The 18,603-nt window shown below is 38.8% G+C and overlaps 1 protein-coding gene across 1 annotated transcript in view; it reads right to left on the reverse strand.

Moving 5' to 3' along the window:
- Positions 1–18,603, reverse strand: part of NR3C2 (nuclear receptor subfamily 3, group C, member 2) — a 402,236-nt gene that overhangs the window by 110,161 nt on the left and 273,472 nt on the right. Inside the window, exon 4 of the mRNA XM_012660035.1 lies at positions 883–999. Coding sequence (XP_012515489.1) covers positions 883–999 — 117 coding nt within the window. The remainder of the gene's footprint in view (positions 1–882; positions 1,000–18,603) is intronic.

Consider the following 18,603-nt stretch of genomic DNA (forward strand, 5'->3'; position numbering starts at 1 on the left):
GGTGTATACTAAGAGTTGGCATTCAACTTTCTTGTTTTCCATATGGCTATCCAGTTGTCACAATACTTTTTATTGAATAATTTATCCTTTCCCCACTGAAATGCCAGCTTTATTATGTGCAAAATTCCCACATTATTATATTTGGATCTATTTCTTGACTTTCTGTTGATCTGATAAATCAATAAGTAAATACCACAGACTATTTTAATTACTATAGCTGCACAATATGTTTTCCTATCTGGTAGGGTTAGTTCCCCTCATTATTTCATTTCCAGAATTTTCTTAGCTCTTCTTTAGGAACTTAGGATTGTGTTATATTGGTGAATTAACTTGGGGAAAACTTATACTGTTAGGATGTTGAATCTTCCCATCCATGGATATTGTATACTTTTGCATTTGGTTCTAGTCTATTACCTCTCCCCTTCTTTAGATGAGCCTCTGTAACATTTTAAAGTTTTCTTTGTATAGGTCTTCCCTTACTATATTTACCTCCTAGAGTTAGGTATGTATTCCTCTCTCAGTAATGTTATCACATATAGGTCTAATTTCTAAACAGACATGGCAATAAAAATTGTAAGTTATGGTTTTATATATAAAGTTATTCATTTCTGTTTTCGTTTTGGTTAAGTACCCAGCTCTTAAAACTCAGCAAACTCAGGACTGAAAAATTCCCTAGGACTACAGCCATACAACATACCTCTTTTTAACTCCAGCTAAGAAATATTTTTCTCCTCAAATGTTTTAGCCTGAAAATAGAACTCATTAGATTTTTAGAAACCTCTGCTCCATGTTAGCTTCATCTTCAATTTTGGGAGTTCACAGATCCTAGTGGTGTTATATTACATACTATAATTTTTATTAAACTATAAACACAAAACTTACCTCCTAAATTCATTCCAGCTTGAAGACATTTCTGAAGTCTGCAGGCAGGACAATTCTTTCTTCGAATCTTATCAATGATGCAATCATTCCTTCCAGCACATAAATAGTTGTGTTGCCCTGATTAAAATAATAAAAAACATTGTTAAAAAAAACTATTATACTAGAATAAAATACTGATACGTATAATCAGAATATAAAACTTCCTCTTTCTTTCCTTCTCTTTTTCAAAAAAGCAGAAGGAAAGCGTGACTTATGGATAATATAGACAAGGAGATGGTCAGTTTAATGCAGCTGAGACTTCAGGTTACACACGTTAACACTATATTTATTTCCAACAGATTCTCATATAAGTAGAGACATACTTCCTCATTGTTTAAATTTTCTGATAGCTGCATGGGTTCAGGCAATGGTGCAAATGTCCCAGAGGCATCACAACAGCACCATCTAAACAAAGGCTCTGCTGCAGCCGTTTAATGCCTGCCCGCCATCTACACGTGCGACTTCTCTAGGAAGACTTTCAAATTATACAGTTGGAAATGCTTAACTATTTCATTCTGTAAACCGACCTGGGACTAAAAAGAATTCAGATGTGGGAACTGCATAGGCTAAGCAAGTATCATTTACTTGTAATACATGCAATTGTAGCCTAGCTTCATTATTTATTCAAAAATAGTTACTAAACATCTACTAGGTACCAGGCACTACTAGAAGCACCAGAGAAGCAGCAATGGCCAAGACACACAAAAGCCTCTGCTCTTGTTAACTTTCATTCAATTTGGGGGAGACAGATGAGGGAATCAGGAAAACATATAAAATATTAGAATGAAGTGCCAGGGAGAAAAACGAAGGGAAGGGGTACATAATACGATGGAGGTGGGAGAGGGTGTTGAAATTTTAGGACACACAGGGCGGGCTTCATGGGAAGGTGATTTTAAATAAAGTCTAAAGATCCTTTGGTGTAACTGTGTGGACACTGAGGGGAGAGAATACACCAGGTAGAGGGAAAAGCAAATGAGGGAGGAGCAAGGGTGGGGAGGGACACTTGGCCTGTTTTAGGAACAGCGAGGATACCAGAAGTGAATGAGCAGAAAAGAATGAACAGAGAGTGAGAAAAGATGAGGATAAAGAGCCGACGTGAGCCAGATCTCATAGGGGTTTTGAAGGTCATATTCACGACTTTGGCTTCTACTCTGAGATGGGAAGCCACCAGCCTAGAGGGCTTAGAGCAGAGAAGTCACCTGATGTGATTTACTTTTCACAGCATCTCTCTGGCTGCTGTGCTGAAAACTGACTGCAGTGGACCAAGGACAGAAGCAGGGAGACCAGGGGTGGGAGGCGATTATTATCACCTAGGGGAGAGATGAGAGTGGCTGAGTCAGTGTAGTAGCAGCGACAGTGGTGAGAAGTGGTCAGACTCTACCTGAATTCTGAAGGCAGAGCTGCTAGGATTTGCTGGCAGACCAGAGGAAAAGGGGAATAAGGAGGCACTAAAATTCTTGGGCTGAACACACAGCAAAATGGAACTACCATTAATTAAAAAGGGGGAAGGTTCTTGGGGAATCACTCCAGCTCAGTCTCGGACACGCTAAGTCGGGGAAGACTGACAAGCGTCCAAGTCAGGTGTTGGCAGTTAGAGCCACAGACCCAGAGTTAGAAGGAGGGCTGGGCTGGAGATGTAATCAGTTTATGAAGTTATTTTAAGCCATGAGACTGGATGAGGTCATATGGTGGGTGAGCGTAGACTGGAGAAAGAAGTCAGGACTGAGTCACAGGTCGTTGAAAATATGCAGACAAAGACGAGTGGGAGTCCCGCTGATAACTGTAGTGGAGGGAAAGGGCTCCAAGGCACTCCCTCCAGCCCAGTACCATCACGTCTGTGTGGCTGAGAATTACTAAGTAAATTACAGCAAATACTCAATAAAAATAATGTGTGTTGCTTAATGTAATTGAAATAATTTAATCTAGAGCACATTCTCTGTAACATTATAGTTAATCTGAGTAATAATAATAACAATAAAACAATGGTAATAGAATATGGAAATCTATCAAAGTGAAGCCATGAAACTCCACCATTATAATAATCCAATGCCTTTTTTAAAAAAATTGAAGGCTCTTAATGAATTCAGGTAGGTGTAGATAATTACACAATGGCAATCAATATCCACAGTAAAGATGGTAACCGATTAATATAATATTTCATGATGTTGTACAATATTGTAGAGAAATTTCCACTTTTAAAATAAAATTTTAAGGCCATATTGGGGTAGTATCTTATGTAAGCCCTACAACAATCCTATGACACAGGTGAGAAAATTATTACTATTGCTCACAAGAAGAAACTCATGCTAGAATTGGTAAAGTGACTTCCCAAAAGGGTAGTCACTTTTTGGAAGCAGAATCCAAGAAGTCTGATAATATTGCTGTGCCACAAGGCCAGAGGGTTTTCTAGACATCAATTTGCAATATAATTTACTGGTGGTCTAATAGGACACTGAAAATGCTCTTTGGAAATGAGAAGCAGAGGAATATTCCTTGAGTGAACATTCTACTAGCTGGCATCTCCACTGGCAGTTAACACTGTGTGCCTTTTGCATGGTATGAGACTAAATAGAAAACCACAGATTTCATCTATAACACATTGAACTGAATAAACTTTGAAGTCCGAAGAAATAGCTAAATACAATTTTGTTTGAATTCAACAAGTACTTATGGGGAACCTCCAATGTGTGCAAGGCTACAAAACAATTGCATCTGGGGTTGTTCTGATGTAGTCTAAGGTTTTTTTTCACTTTTATGAATTCATAAGAAATGTAACTAAGACTTTTAGCTTGCAGGCATACAAGAATGCATAAGAAATGGTCACTGTCTTGCATACACACTGGAAGATTCTCTTCTCTGGGTACTCAAAAGCCAAGACTTCCAAAAGCTGGAATTGTTCTACAAGGAGTTTTTAAAAATAAATACCCTATAAATCCTATACATTATGTGTATCACATCACTATGTACCCCATAAATATGGACAATTATTATGTGTCAATTAAAAAAGAGAAAATAGATTATATCTCCAAAAAAAAGAAAGAAAATCCATGTTACTGTAACAACTGGAAAATGATTTCCTTCGTGGTACAACGTTTCACCTTCCACAAACAGGACAGGAGAGCTGTAAAGTACGGCTGCAGACATGGCATCATAGTTTCAGACGACTTCATCATTTATATTTTTAATTGTGGAAACATTAAAGATTTTAATTGTACCTGTACAAATATGTAATGTATGTCTCATCCCTTAATCCGTATTAAAACAACCACCGCAACAAAAACAAGAAAATGCATCTAGAAGATGTGAAAAACTTCTGGTCCATTTTCAACACTGTGCTCGCCTAGTGTTAAGAAAGCAAATCCAGAATACGTTGCAACTTAGGCTTTCTGGGGTAAATGATTTTTATTATAATGCTCATGTAGGGCAGACAACCAGAATGCTGGGGACCAGACAGTGGAAGCCTTGAATGACAAGCTAAGGAACTCAGATTTTACTCAGCAGGAGACAGGGTGTCACTGTAGATTGTTGCCGAGACAATGAGAGTTCCAGAGCTGTGTTTCAGAAACGTCAATCTGAAGATTATGCAACAGGAAGGTGGAATAGAAATAGGGGACACTATTAACAGCCCACTGGAAAGTTCTCAGACATGGCCCCTATGCAAATTAGTAGCTATTTACTAGTTAGAATATATAGCCACAGGAATAATCCTGTGGTTAAAAAAAAATCAGTGGTAAACAAAACAAAGCTTTATTTCTCATTCAAGTTTCATGTCCACTGTGAGGAAAATTCTAGTTCTAGTATGGCAGAATAGCTTAAATCCCCCACAGACAATTATAAACTGTCCACCAAAGGAGTGGGGGTAGACAGGAAGATTTGAGGGCACTGGGGAGTGACCATCAGTAGGCAGAAGCTGGATGAAAACGGACTATTGAAGAAAAGAGAATCAGTCTAGACAAGATTCATGTTTGAATGGCTTTTTCCCTGAAGGCCTTGGACTCCACATAGAGCAGGGGGGCTAGAAACCAAGCAAAAAGCCTCAGTCTTACTGACCCAAGAAGGCAGAGAACAGACTTTGGGACTGCCAGAACAGCTAGAACTAACGGAGAAAATTCTGGAAAGGAGCATGTCTGGGTGGGGCAGGGAAGGAGAGATAAAACGTACATATTAATTCTCCTCAAATTTTTGGCTGACCCCTGAACTAAGCATGAGACTCCAAAGGGTCCAGGGGTAAAACAGTAACTTAAGGCTAAAAACTCTGAGCAGGTATGTCAGCTGCTGCCCACCACAGGGGCACGGAGCTGGAGTCCCACTAAATTAGGAGGACTCAATAAATACCTCAGGCTTTCCACTGAAATTCCAGAAGTCCCATGCCCTAGCGAGAAATATTATACCCCAAGATTAAGGCATTTAATTCCAGGATTAAAGGCAAAAGCAAAATAGACCTATACTTAAAAAAAAAAAGCATAAAGCAAAGGCTCAACAAGTTCAAGGCAATCTGTCAGTAATTTAGAATAAAACTCAATATTCTTCAGAGAAATAGAATCCAGTGTCTCCATCATGTCCAGAATACAATAGTAACTATTAGAAATATAAAAAACAAAAGAAGAACCAAAGACAATAGGAAGATAAGTCAGTAGAAAAACATACTCACAAATGGCCCAGGGGTTAGAATTAGCAGATGAGGATTTTTAAACTGATATATTAGAATATAGAAGAAAAGATGACTAGAAAGAATGAAGAAATGTGGACTTACCAGGAATGATTTGGAAACTGTAAAAACAAAGCAAAGATAGAACAAAAACAAATGGAAATGTGATGGGAAATTTGAAAAGTACAGTATATAAAATATTTATTCGTTAGAATTAACAATATATTGGACACTGAATATATTGGATCATTGAAGTCAAATAAATAGAAATAGAAATCATTCAAACTGAAGCACAAAGAGAGAAAAATTTAAAAAGAAATGAATAAGGCATCAATGCCTGTGGGACAGCATTTTCAATTTAATGTGTGTGTAGCTGCAGTCCCAAAAGGAGAAGAGAGAGAGAGAATAAATCAGGGAAAAAATGAAAATTTCCAAATTTGATTTTTAAAAAAACCCCCCACAAATCTAGAAAACTCAGCAAACCCCCCAAAAGATAAATGAAAGAAAAAACCACTAAGGTACAACACAGTTTAAGTACTGAAAAGCAAATATAAAGAGAAAATTCTTAAAAGTGGCCGGGGCAAAACAAACAAACAAAAAAATACATCACATAAAGGGGGACAAAGGTAAACGTAATAAATGATATATACTTTTTTTTTTTTTTTTTTTTTTTTTTAGCAAAGAAGAAGACAATGTGTAACCATCTTTAAAGACTGTCAACCTAGAATTCTAGGTTGAAAAATTTGAAAATATTTTTCAAAATGAAGGTGAAGACATTTTGGATAAACTAAAGCTAAGATAATTTGTTGCCAGCAGAATCAAATGAAACAGAAACAAATGAATCAGAAACAAATGAAAAAGGAAGTTCTGAAAGGAAATGAAACCAAATAGAAATTTGGATATACTGAAAAGGAGAGAATCGCACATGGTAAATATATGGAAAAATTTTAAAGAAATTTTCTTTCTTTTCTAGAATGTCCATTTTATTCTTTTTCATAGATTTTAATCCATTACTGAAATTCTATATTCTTTGTTCATTTTGTCCATCATTTTCTTTCTTTTCTTAAATCTTTTAAAAGTCAAATAACTGTTTAAAGTAAATATAATAAAAATGTACTATGGGGTTTATAAAGTATGTACATACAAAATATCTGTCAGCATAGCACTAAGAACAGGATGGAAAATAAATGAAACTCTACTACTGCAAGTCTCTTACACTATACTTGAAATAACAGAAATTCAAGGTAGATTATAAAAAGCAAAGAGTAGTCATCCCTTGGTATCCATGGGAGATTGGTTCCGGGATCGGCCATGGATACCAAAATCCTGAGATGCTCAAATCCCTTGTATCAAATGGTGTCTTATTTGCATAAAACCTATGTGCACACCCTCTGTATACTTTAAATCACCTCTAGATTACTTATAATGTCTACTACATGTAAATACTATGTAAATAGTTGTTATACTGTACTGGTTTTTTTTAATATTATTTTTTATTGCTGTATTGTTATTTTAATTTTTTTCTTTGAACATTTTTGATCCATGGATGAGGAATCCATGGATATGGAGGGCTGAATGTACATCTTGCAATGGAGCAATGATTCTCTAGCATCAGCATTACCTAAGAACATCAGAAATTTAAGTTCACAGTCCTTACTCCAAACCTAGTAACTTGGAAACTCTGGGATAGAAATCTGTGTTTTATATAACCATAATTCTGATGTACACTAATATTTGAGAAACATTACCATGACACAACCACTAGAATAATAAAAAATGTAGCTCAAAAGACAGAGGTATAAAATGGAATACTGACAAATAACCCAAACAAGACAGAAAAGGAAAAACAAGTGACTAAATAAGAGGGAACAAAAAGAAAATACCAAAATAAAAGGCATAAACTCAAGTACTGTATGTCAGTAATTATATTAAATGTAAATGGTTTAAATACTCCAATTAAAAGTCATAGGTGGTAGACTGGATTAAAAAAGCAAGACTCAAGTGTGTGCTTAGATACATTTTAAACATAAAGGTACAGGCTGGTTAAAGATTAAAGGATGGAAATATATATATATACACACATACACACACACACACACACACATACATATATACACAAAGCAAACAGTAAGGATAAGGAAGCTTTGTCTACATTAATATTAGACAAAGAAGACTTCCAGATGAAAAATATCACCAAAGATAAAAACATGTCATTTCATATCAAACTGAGATAGAACAATCCTAAATATCTATGCATCTAATAGCAGAGCTTCAAAACACATTAAACAAAAATTGACAAAACTAAAAGAAAAAAAGGTGAATTCAAAATCATCTCTTATCTCAGAAACTAAAGAACAATCATTGGAAGATCAGTAAGGATATAGAGGTTGTGAATATTATCAAACATTTTGACTTAATTAACATATAAGTTAACTCAACTGCACAACACACACGTTCTTTCCAAGTGCATGTGGAACATTCACTAGCCAGAATATGTCCAGAGCTACAAAACAAGTTTCAAATTTTGAAAGAATTGAAATCATGCATGTTTTCTGATCATAAAGGAATTAAATTATAAACCGATAACAAAAAGATATCTAGAAGAGCCCATGTATTTGAAAATTAAACAACATACTTCTAAATAATATATGGGTCAAAGAAGAAAATCACAAGGAAAATTACTGAATGTTTCAAACTAAATGACAACGAAAATTCAACTTACTAAACTTATGAGATACAGCTAAAGCAATACTTAGCAAAAAAAAAAATTAGCTTTATAAACTTATATTAGAACAGAAGAAAGATTTCCAATTGATGATCTAAGATTCTATCTTAAGTTAAAAATGAGAGAAACTGAACCCAAAGTAAATAGAAGTAATGAAATAATAATGAGTGGAAATCAATGACGAAGAAAAAAGATAAGCAACAGAGAAAAACCAACAAAGCCAAAAGTTGTTCTTTGTAAGGATCAATAAATTAGGCAAATACAGACAGACTGGGAATTCTGTTCTGTAGAATCTGACTTAAGCAATCAAACTCTCCAGCCCAGAAGGGACAACTCACTATTCATTGCTCAGATCTAGTGCAATGATCCCACCCAACCACAAGGGGGCCAGGAATCGGAATCTCACCTATGCCCAGAAAGCCTGGAGCTGGAAATACGGGGGGAAACATCCTGGAGACTACGTCAACCATGGGGACACGAGAAGATAAAATTCAGCCTTCATAAGAGAAGTTCCTCTCAGAAAAATAAGCCTTTCACATTACTGCTTTGTTTTGACGAATTAATTTTAATAGATGAAGATGAGGCTATATCCATAAATAGCTTAATTTTCTAAAACATGAATAAGAAGCTGCCAGCATCTTATACATACCCTTTTTGAAGAAAATAAATATCTATGGGTTATTTCAATAAAAAATGTAATCCAGTCACCACCCCATCTCCAAGTTCAAAAACCCACAACCTATTCTATCAATATGGGTTGCTAATATGCGTACATACTCAAGCATTTGTACAAAAGATTGGAAACCAAGTAAATTAAAGGCTTAGGAGGAAATGCAAATTTCTGACAATTTTCAAATAGATGATAATTATTATTTCACCTTACAAAAATTTAGAGACAGTTCTGTCTAGCTAGGTGGTAGCAAGCACTGTAATATAAGATACTCCAAAGGAAAAAATAAACAAACATTTCCACAAAATAGAGAGAAATAATAGTTTAAAGTAAATGGAATATGATTTGAGCATTCAAAAATGTTCATTTAAGATAAAACTTTTGCACAAAATTTGCTGAGCTTCCATCCACAGGCACCATGGTACTCTCCTGGGCACTAAGGAGAATTAGTCTATAAGCTAATGGAGAAAGTAGAGGTGGTACAAACAGCATACTGCCTGCTACATAGCTGAAATTGAATAAATGTTGAAAGAATGAACAAAGGCATGATTATGGATCAACTAAAATACACCTACAACATACATAGCTTACATGTGCATAAAATATACTGTCTATAGACAGGAACCCATAGTAATGATGTTCATACAAGACTCCTATTGGCTCCTAAGTAACTGGTGTACAAAAGATTCACACATAGAATCCTTTTTGTCCCGTCTTCAGTACTCTAACTTTTGAACTCCCTATCCTCACTCTTATTAAGAAAAAGAACTCTGAGGATTTGCAAGGAAACAGTAGATGGTTTTGTGAAAGGCAGAAACAGCTTAACCTAGGGGCAGAATCCCAAGTAAGGATTCTGGGCTTTCTTGGCATCTAGATCCTAAATACTTCCCCCCGTACAGCCCACATCATTCTCCACTGAAGTTGGTTAGGTTGCCTTAAATCATAACCTTTACAGAATCATTTAAATGTAAAAGCATCTTAAGAATAAAAATCTGTCCAGTAGGGCTCAGGGAACTTGAGTCACTCATCCATCTGCGTGCACTAGTTCAATGTACCTCCTGCCTGAGCTTGTGGTAGCTTTTTGGACACAAGGCAGCCGTTCTAGAAAATAGAAAGCCTCCAAGGTTAGAATAAATGTGGATCATGTACCAAGACACTTAGGTCAGCTGGTACACGAGTAACATAAATTCACATACTTATAGAAAACCAGATATACTCAGATAAAAGGGAAAATGCCTTATGGACTTAAAACAATAAAGTTGAGTTCAAAAATACCAAAAATCAAAGGTATCCCTTTTTTCCTATTGTTTTAAACTATGGTATTGCTTTGAACTCCAGAATTATTTATTTAGTGTTTCAAAGTTAACTTCATTATTTTAGAAGTTACTAAAGTCAATGAAAATTGTCTTTTAAAATTTTCAATTGCTTTGAAATCAAGAACCAACTTTTTGTTATCCTTGGGCTGGTCCCAAAGGAGAAAATACAGATTGTGTGACATAAGGACCTTAGAGCATGAATAGAGCAAGAACAGAAGAGGTGGGAAATGGGAGACAGTGAGGAGAAGGGCCCCAGCTTTGTAACCAGATAGACCTGGGTCCCAGTCCTGACTCAGTCAGTAAGGACTCTGAGACTCTCGGCCAAGCTGCTGAATATTTCTGAGCCTCGGTGTCTCGATCTATAAAATGGAGATAGAAATGTCTACTTTCTAGGTTGTTATATGAACTCAAATTAATATATACATATAAACCAAGAAGCATAAAGCCTGGCCTGAAATAAGGACTGAAAAAAATAAGATGAAATAAAACAGTGGTAGTGGTGTTATCATCCATCATCTGCTTGGTTAGCTCACTCTTTAAAAAAAAACGTAGGAATAGAAAATTTAAAGAATAAACACAATCAACTCTTAATTAAACACAAGTGAGTAAAGAGCTTCCTGTGGGAGCAGAATGTCACCATCAAGTTAGGAAGGCCTCTCGATGAAAAGAGCCCACTTGAGACAAGACAAATACTAGTCAGCTCTGATCCCATCTTCAAATCAACTTTCTCTACAAAGGTGGCCAGGATGTGAGAGTGTTGAACTATATCAGGGTATACACGGGACAAAAAGCCAGGATTTTCCAATCTGTTTAAAACTCAGCTAAGGATTCCAGAGTAGGGCCCGGGACCGTAAGACTGGTGTAAGATTCTGGAAAGTATTGGTGCTCTCGATAGCTCTTGTCTGGTTTTCAATATTACTTAATTTCAAAACTCTTCAAAGTAAGTAGGCACACGCATTTGGGGGCAGAAGGAAAGGTGAGCCCAGGAGGCTGAATTCTGCTCTGCAAGAGCCTTGAGGGGAACTGCGCCCCAGTGGATGAGAGGGTGCAAGTAGCGGATACTTAGAGAACAGCAGGTTGAGGAGAAAGGCCCTCAAAAAGAAGAAAGAAAGGTTCTGGGATTTAAAGTGTATTCCCAGAAAGTAATTTAATTCCATTCCACAAAGTTTTTAAAGCAACATAGACAAGACACAGTTCGTTCCCTCCAAGCCCTTATGCTGGGATAAAGTTGGAGAACTGAAATGATTAAGATAAACCATGTGGCACTGATAAGGTGCGACTTTAAAGAAGGAAGTGATCACATCTGAGCTGGGGGATGAGGAAGACTTTACTAAGAAAGCAAGCATCTGAGCTAAGCCTCAAGGAACGTTTTGGATTTGAAACGTGGAGAGGACAGGTGTACAGGCGTCCCGAACAAAGGACTAGGCCAGGGAAAGGCAGAGACACAGTTAAATGTGCAGTGAGCCATTGCTCCGGCTGGCGGAAGCCCAGGGAAGTAGGGGAACAGAGGAGAAGCTGGCAGTCTCCACACAGTCTGGCGACCCAAGGACGTGCGGGGGGCTGCCAGCGCCCTGTGGGCTCCAAAGCCCCTTTCTCTCTTCTGGGTTTCAGACCCACACACTCACCAGTTCACCGAATGTCTGTGATATCTCAAACTCTCCACGTTCACAAATCAAATGTAACATCCCCACCCCACGAACGGCGCCCTTGCAGTCTCCAATATTCCCAATTTTAAAGCTACCACCAACTGTCTGAACCAGAAGCTGCAGGTTCATGGCTGATTTACACCCCTTCCCCCCACAGTCCTCTACATTCAATTGCTCACGAAGTCCCCAGTTTCTCTTGAGTCCTACCTACGTCCACTAGTCCTTTCTCTTCTCACTTTAGGCTGTCCTGGTGAAATGTCTGAATTACAGAGTTTGAATCCTATTCGTGTGACCTTAGACAAGTTATTTAACTGTTTTGTACATCAGCTGCCTGATTGGTTAAATGGGAATTATAAAAGTGCCTATCTCATGGGTTACTGTGAAAAATACATCACATAAAGCATTTAAGATAGTCGCTGGCATACAGTAAGGATTCAGTGAATGGAAGCTGTTGTTACTGTTGTATTACTGCTATTATCATTACAATCGCAGTGGGCTTGTAACTAGTCAACCCGCCTATACTAATTCACCACTTCAAATCTAAGGATTCTTTAACTTTAATTAAAAAAAAATAACTCGTGAACTTCAGTATGTTAAAAAAGAAAGAGAAGAACTACCCTGGTTGGAATGAAGGGGCCTCCCCATGCCGTGCTGCCCTCCATGGTGGCCGGGGGCTCAGGAGACACCCCACTGGAAACCCGGGCCTCCCTGGAACACCCACTCAGGGCCATGAGCCTCCCTAGAAGTTCGTCCATCTTCCACAGAGCCCGCCCAGTGATCCTTCTGAATCACAAACCCGATTACGTGGCATCGTCCGTCCGCTGAAAGGCCTCCTAGGGCCCTTCACTATTTAAACTCTTGAGCCCACCCTTAAGCACCATGTTCAAAGTTCCGGGGTGTCACGGGGCACAGGGCGGGGAGGCGGGCAGGTCAGAGCTCCAAGATGTGCTGAGCAAAATTTAAGGCCGTTTCAGGAAAAGTAACCAAAGCTCAGATCAGAGCATATAATCTGGTAACACTGGATTATTTTTACTGGTGTTTTTGTTATTGGTGTTTTATTGTTATTGTTATTATAATTGATGTTAAAAAACAATTTGTGGCTTACTTTAACAAAATGAAAAACTCAGAAGATTGGTTCTTTGTACATTTGTATCTCTATTCGTACGTACAGACTTATAGGTCAGTCCTGAATCGTAAACGCCGTTCTTACAGACATCCCAGAGCACAGACGGGCATGTGGCCTGCGATGCCCCTTCCCTCTGCCTGCCAACCCTGGCCAAGGTTCATCCCTAGGGAGTGGTAACACTTCGGGCACATCTCCACTCCCAGATCCCTGCCATTACCTGTTTTTATTCGATCTTAGGAAGGAGTCCTATTTCTGCTTTTCTCTAGCTCGGCTAATTTCACATTCAGTGATACAGTTCCCCGTCAGTGTGCTGCTCCTCTAACAACAGCTGGGAAAACCACTCTGTCCTCAATAAGCCTGGATGAGAATCAGGGTAGGATCGTTTTATCATGCAAAACACTAAAGTTCCCAGGGGAAGTTAGATATGGAAAGAACCAGGTTCTAGGAGTCCTAAAACTATAGTAAACACCTACGAATACCCTTTAGGGTCTTTTTTTTTTTTTTTTTGAATTTTTAAAGGACACAGAGAAGGGGGTGCTTGAATTAGATCTTATGAACAGAATGCCCCAAATCCTATGTTTTAAAACACTGACGTATCACACTTTGGGAGCATAGCCCTTTACACACAGGGGAAGGAGTGGAGAAAATAAGAAAAACACTAGACACTGACGACTGCCCCCGCCCCAGCACCCAGATTCTTTCCCATGCCCCCAAAGAAGCAGTGTTGGGGCCCCAGGTGGAGCCTCCTAGAGGGGAACGCTTCTGCCCCACCTCTGACCTCTCCTTCCAGGCGAGGGAGCGCCAAGATGCCACCCTTCCGGCTATTCCCTTTACTCCCTCTGCTTTGATGAGGACACTGAGAAGATAAGTCTGGCTGGCTTGCCTCAGTGGCTCTCCCTCGTCTGGGGGGAGAACTGCCTCAGGGAGCAGGCACTCAGCCTCCAGTCCCGGGGGAGGCCTGTCCTGGCCCAGCTGTGCCCATGTGGGTGCCTAATTCCGAGGCTCAGGTCACAGGTCCTTTTGACTTTTACCACTAAGAGTCACTTATTTATCCAAAAAAGGGTGATATTTTATCTTCCACTAGCTGCTCTTTGCTTTATAACTCAATTTTTTCAGAATCCCAGTGGGGAAACGTGCTATTTCACAAGTCCCTTAGAAACAGCCAACACTAGAGTCCCTGAGATTCAGATCTCAACAACAGGGACACGTACAGGTGAGTTCCTGAGCTTGAATCCTGCAACAAGGGTCCTTCGGTTTCCCGCTCATCCCACTTCCCCTATAGCTTACTCCTTAATTCCTTGTTCCCCAGATTAAAGGGCAGGGACCCCAGAGAATGGGATCACTGTGGGAGTCCAAAGGTTGGGGTACAAACCTTTCGATGACAGTTAAGGCACAGCTTAAACCCTTTTGTTGTTGTTGTTTTTTCCTTTTAACAAAAACAAGCTTGTCAAATAAATTTCACCCACAGAATCTTGTTTTCCTTGAAAACCTTATTTTTATGCTTCTTATGTTATGCAAAATGTTTTCTTTTTCACACCTTGAAGCTACGAGAGAGTTTAACTAAAAGGGAAAGTAACTTATAAAATAGTTTAATATTTATCACTATCTAAATGATACATTGCACTTAGTAATTTGTTATAATGCCAGAGCCATTAGCAAATCTGAGGGTTTAGTTGTTGTTCATTCAAACAGGAACGCTGCTCTTTAGAGCAGGGCACCAAACTTGTTAAGAGTATCTGTTCACTAACTACCCGTGGTGGGTACTCTGGAATACCCAGACCTCACATATGTTCCCCTTTTTCAAAAAAAAATCATTTATTTTCAGCATCAGAAAGACAATTTCACCAAATCTCTTTTAAAACTAACTTTTTTGCTTAAATTTCTTTCTGATTTTTAAAGGTCCATTTGTTGTCCTGCTGCAAGATGTTTTTTTTTTTTTTTTAAAGCAGTTGACAACTGCCCAGCAACAGCAGCCTGTGTTTGCAGTCACTATTTTGGGCTACATCACATGTCACTTACATAACCTTGTTTAACTGCTCTTGAACTGGTTCGAACAACCTGGGAAACAGATTAGGGCAGTCCCAGCAGATTCCCGCATTGCGGATTCTGATGGGTGATTTCCCATCCCCCACCCCACCCCCGATCTTATAACGCTGTGTGGTGAGTTAAGACGGTGTCCAACAAGAACTGGTTATTCATTGTTAGAGCCAACTAAAACATTCGATAATTAACTTCCTCTGCTCAGTTTAAACCAGTCCGGGCTGCCCATAATAAACCAATGAACAATGATCCCCCGCTGCTGAGGTTTATGAGTGAGTCTGGATTAACATGCTTTCAAATGCCAGGGGGCAGAAAAAGAACCGACTTGAGAAGTCAGTATAGGTTGCCTTTGCCACCCTGAAGCACGAATCTTTTCAAGCTATGTTTTTAGGATTTTAAGATTTTAATTTAGAAGTCGGATTGGACGTTTATGTTTTCCCTGTAATGTTTCAAGAGTTCTTCCCACGTGGGTAAGCATGAAATTCCCAAATAAACGTTCTTCTTGTTGTGAAAGGTGTTAGTTTTCCATTTTTTTTAAAAAATGTAACTTTTAATTATCATAACAAATTTTAAACATATTAGTGAAAGATAAAATATGACAAAACCCAAGAGCTGTAAGACTTTAACCTTGAGAAACACTTAGTATGGTGTGTAATAAGAAAAAAACAAGCTATCGACAAGGAACAAGGAACATTTTTTTAAGAGGAGTGACTTTTGCCTTACACACATTCAATACTAGGAATTTAACATAGTTGCACTTCACTATGCAAAACCATCTGTTATCTAGATACACTAATAAGTTATTCAGGGCAGTGGGCAGGGAAACTAGCATTTGTTGAATTCCTATTAGGTCACAGGTGCTTTACCAATCATAGAATTGAATCCTTTTAAAAAAAATCCTATGTGGTGAACCGTACAAGATCAGTCATAGTATCCCCACTTTGTCAATGAAGATACACATGAGAAGTTAAATCATGGGGCTGGCTTAGCTGGGATTCACGGTTGGAGCATTTTCATTACAACGCTTACTCCATGGCTCCACACATGTTAGAAGTGTCCTTAAAATATTAATACTTACAACTAGAGGGTAGAATGGTGCAGAAACAGAATCTTTGCAGTGAAAGACATGCTAAGGCTACCTTATAAAGGATACATAGACTAAAGCATCACTAACTACTCAGACACTGGGAAAAGGGAATCGCATGAATTTAGGCATACCTACAATTCTAATTATGCCATACATAGGGCGCCAAATGTACATACTGCCTGCTCCGCCCTTTTTGCCTGATCTAAATGTACCAAACCTGGAAGCCGACACAACCACAGCCCTTATGAGAATTAAAAAATCCATCCCAAGCGATGGGTTCCCAGTGATCAGATTTTTGCCTAACCAGCTTAATCCCCTAAAACCTCAAAAGAAGAAATGAGGCCAGGGTAGAGAGAAGGGACTGTTGTTCAGCCACTCCGGCTTCAAACTATTTAAGATGTGAAGATTTCAACACAGTTCTGCGGGTCCTCATTTGCCATCTCAGGCACAGCCCAGTTTCTGAGCGCCAGTGCAACTCTAGACCTAAATGAGACCCAGATGGGAGTTGATATTGGTAATAAAGGACAACTGTCTCATAAACTTCTACCAATGATCTAAATTTTTGCTACAAAAAACTGATGTAACCATTTGATCTGATACTGTTTTGCTACACACACATATTAAATTAGACTAGTTTGGGGGTATATAATGCTATGATATACGCATGTGGCACAAAATTCAAGATGCACCCTAGGACTTAAGGGAAAAGGCTCTCTCTTTCCCTCCCTTATCCTCTAACCACCCCGTTTCCTTCCCCCAAGGCAAATCACTGTTATCAACTTCTCTGTATCCTTCCAGAGGTTGTTCTAGGATACATGTTTTTTAACCACAGTAAATATGCTCTGTTTGTTAAGTTAGGCATTATTAATCCAAGATGTCTGCTTGCTCTTTTATTAATTCAACAAATAATTACTGGGTGGCTATTACATGCCAGTTACAGCACTGAGCAGAGAGATGAATAAGGCGAGATCCCTGTCCTTGAGGGACTCATAATCCAGTGTGGGAAAGAGGTTTCTAAGCAAATTAAATCCTGGGGCAAAAACAGCACATGAATAAGTGCCATAGGAATACGGAAGAGAAAGCAGCTTCGCCTCAAATCAGAAAAGGCTTCACAAAAGAAGTAACATTAGAGTTGCATCTTCAGGAATGTTTGTTGGATGGAAACGGAGTTAGAGACGTTTTCTGACCAGAGGAACAATATATTAAAAAAATAAATGTCGGACGGTATCATGTGTTTGGGGATGGGTGAGTGGGCTGTGTCTGGAGCACAGTAGGGGTTATGTGTGGAGCGAGGAGACAAGACTACGGGGACTTGTTATGCCACGTTACATGGTCTGGACATGAATCTTTAGGCAATGGGGAAGCCAGGCCAGGTCTAGTTTGTGTTTCAGGCATTGCACTCTGGCAGCTCAGTGGCAGATGTCCTAGAGTAATGGCAAACGGACTGGTTAAGTGCAGAATCCAGGTGACTCTTTCCAAAGAGGGTAGTTACAAGATACAATTTCCAACTAATCGTTTTCATCTCTGTTGCTTTCTGGCCCCAGACTTGTTTTTCCATATCTTAATTGTCTCCCACTCATTGTCCAAAGGAGAAAAGCTAAAGCCATCCTAAATCACTTCTTTCTGGTCCTCCGTGCAAATATTCACACTTTTCTAATTTTATAACTCAAAGTTGTTGACTTCTGCCTCCTTGGTCCCATCATTGTCTCAAAAAAAAAAAAAATAGATAATGTGTGTGCTTGAGATAAAAATGGCAGCCTTTGAGTTACCTACGTAGCTTGCCAAAGCAGAGTGCGTATTTTCTGCTTTAACGTTCCAAATTTGCCAGTTCCCCTTTTATCCAATTATTTCCAATAGAAATGACTCACAATTCCAGTCTGTTTGACTGAAAATTCTTGTGCTTATGATGAAAAAGTGGTACAAGGGGTAAATGTGTATGCTGGAACTTTGTACAAGGTTATTTTACCACTTGGAGTTGGAGATTAGAATCAGATGAAAGAAGGAGGGAGAAGAACAGTGGGAAGTTGAGCCTACTAGTCTTTGTTCTGTGAAACAGGATGAACTATCTGCTGAGAATGAGAAGGACAGGGCTGGGTGAGGGACCAGACTGTAAGTGTGTTGGAGCAGCCATGCAAATATGACCAACAGCAGGACACGGAAGTGAGGAGGACTCAAGCTTGCTGTGTATCAACTATGCTCTAGGCTACTAGGCTGGGAAACTTGCATTCTTATCATATTTAATGCTTATGATAACCTTTTTGATAAGGGAGACTATCTCATATCCTTAACGAGGAAATAAGTAGCTGTCCATGGTGCTTTACATGGACACTGGCGATGGCAGGATTAGAACCCAGGTCTGACAAAAGCCCGTGCTCACTTAAGTCACCTCATAAGTCACGCAGGAGCAATATCGAAACCTTAACA

Source organism: Propithecus coquereli, unplaced genomic scaffold, assembly GCF_000956105.1.
Source record: "Propithecus coquereli isolate 6110/MARCELLA unplaced genomic scaffold, Pcoq_1.0 Scaffold65, whole genome shotgun sequence".
Lineage (NCBI taxonomy): Eukaryota > Metazoa > Chordata > Mammalia > Primates > Indriidae > Propithecus > Propithecus coquereli.